Here is a 347-nt window from a genome sequence, read left to right as displayed (position 1 = left end):
AGTTTATTTTATTGCAAATGAAGTTTGTTTCTCAATAATTGTTTGTTAACTCTTTTGATTAAAACATTTTTCGATTTATGACAAAATGGATGTTTGTTTGAAGTTATTGCAGATCTGTAGATATAATGTAGAAATGCTTTCAATGAATTCTTCATGAAAAAGTAAGTCTTTGGTTGTGGCTCTTTTACAACAGAAAATGTCGGGCACAGTGAGCAAGCATGTGACTGTTGTGGGGGAACTGTCGAGACTGGTTGGCACTCTAGGTCTTCTTGGCATTTCTGAGTGCCAACAGGAACTCGTCTGTGGCTCAGATCATTCAGCAAATCTCCAGGTAATATGAGTTCATT

The 347-nt window shown here is 36.3% G+C and overlaps 1 protein-coding gene across 1 annotated transcript in view; it reads left to right on the top strand.

The window, feature by feature from the left end:
• The window catches only part of LOC119586190 (vacuolar protein sorting-associated protein 45-like), a gene marked incomplete in the record, with an annotated part of 11,967 nt that overhangs the window by 7,583 nt on the left and 4,037 nt on the right, over positions 1 to 347 (top strand). Inside the window, 1 exon segment of the mRNA XM_037934892.1 lies at positions 194 to 331. Within this exon segment, the coding sequence (XP_037790820.1) occupies positions 194 to 331 (138 nt within the window).

This window comes from Penaeus monodon, chromosome 21 (genome assembly GCF_015228065.2).
Source record: "Penaeus monodon isolate SGIC_2016 chromosome 21, NSTDA_Pmon_1, whole genome shotgun sequence".
NCBI lineage: Eukaryota > Metazoa > Arthropoda > Malacostraca > Decapoda > Penaeidae > Penaeus > Penaeus monodon.
This window is presented reverse-complemented; position numbering and strand designations above follow the sequence as displayed.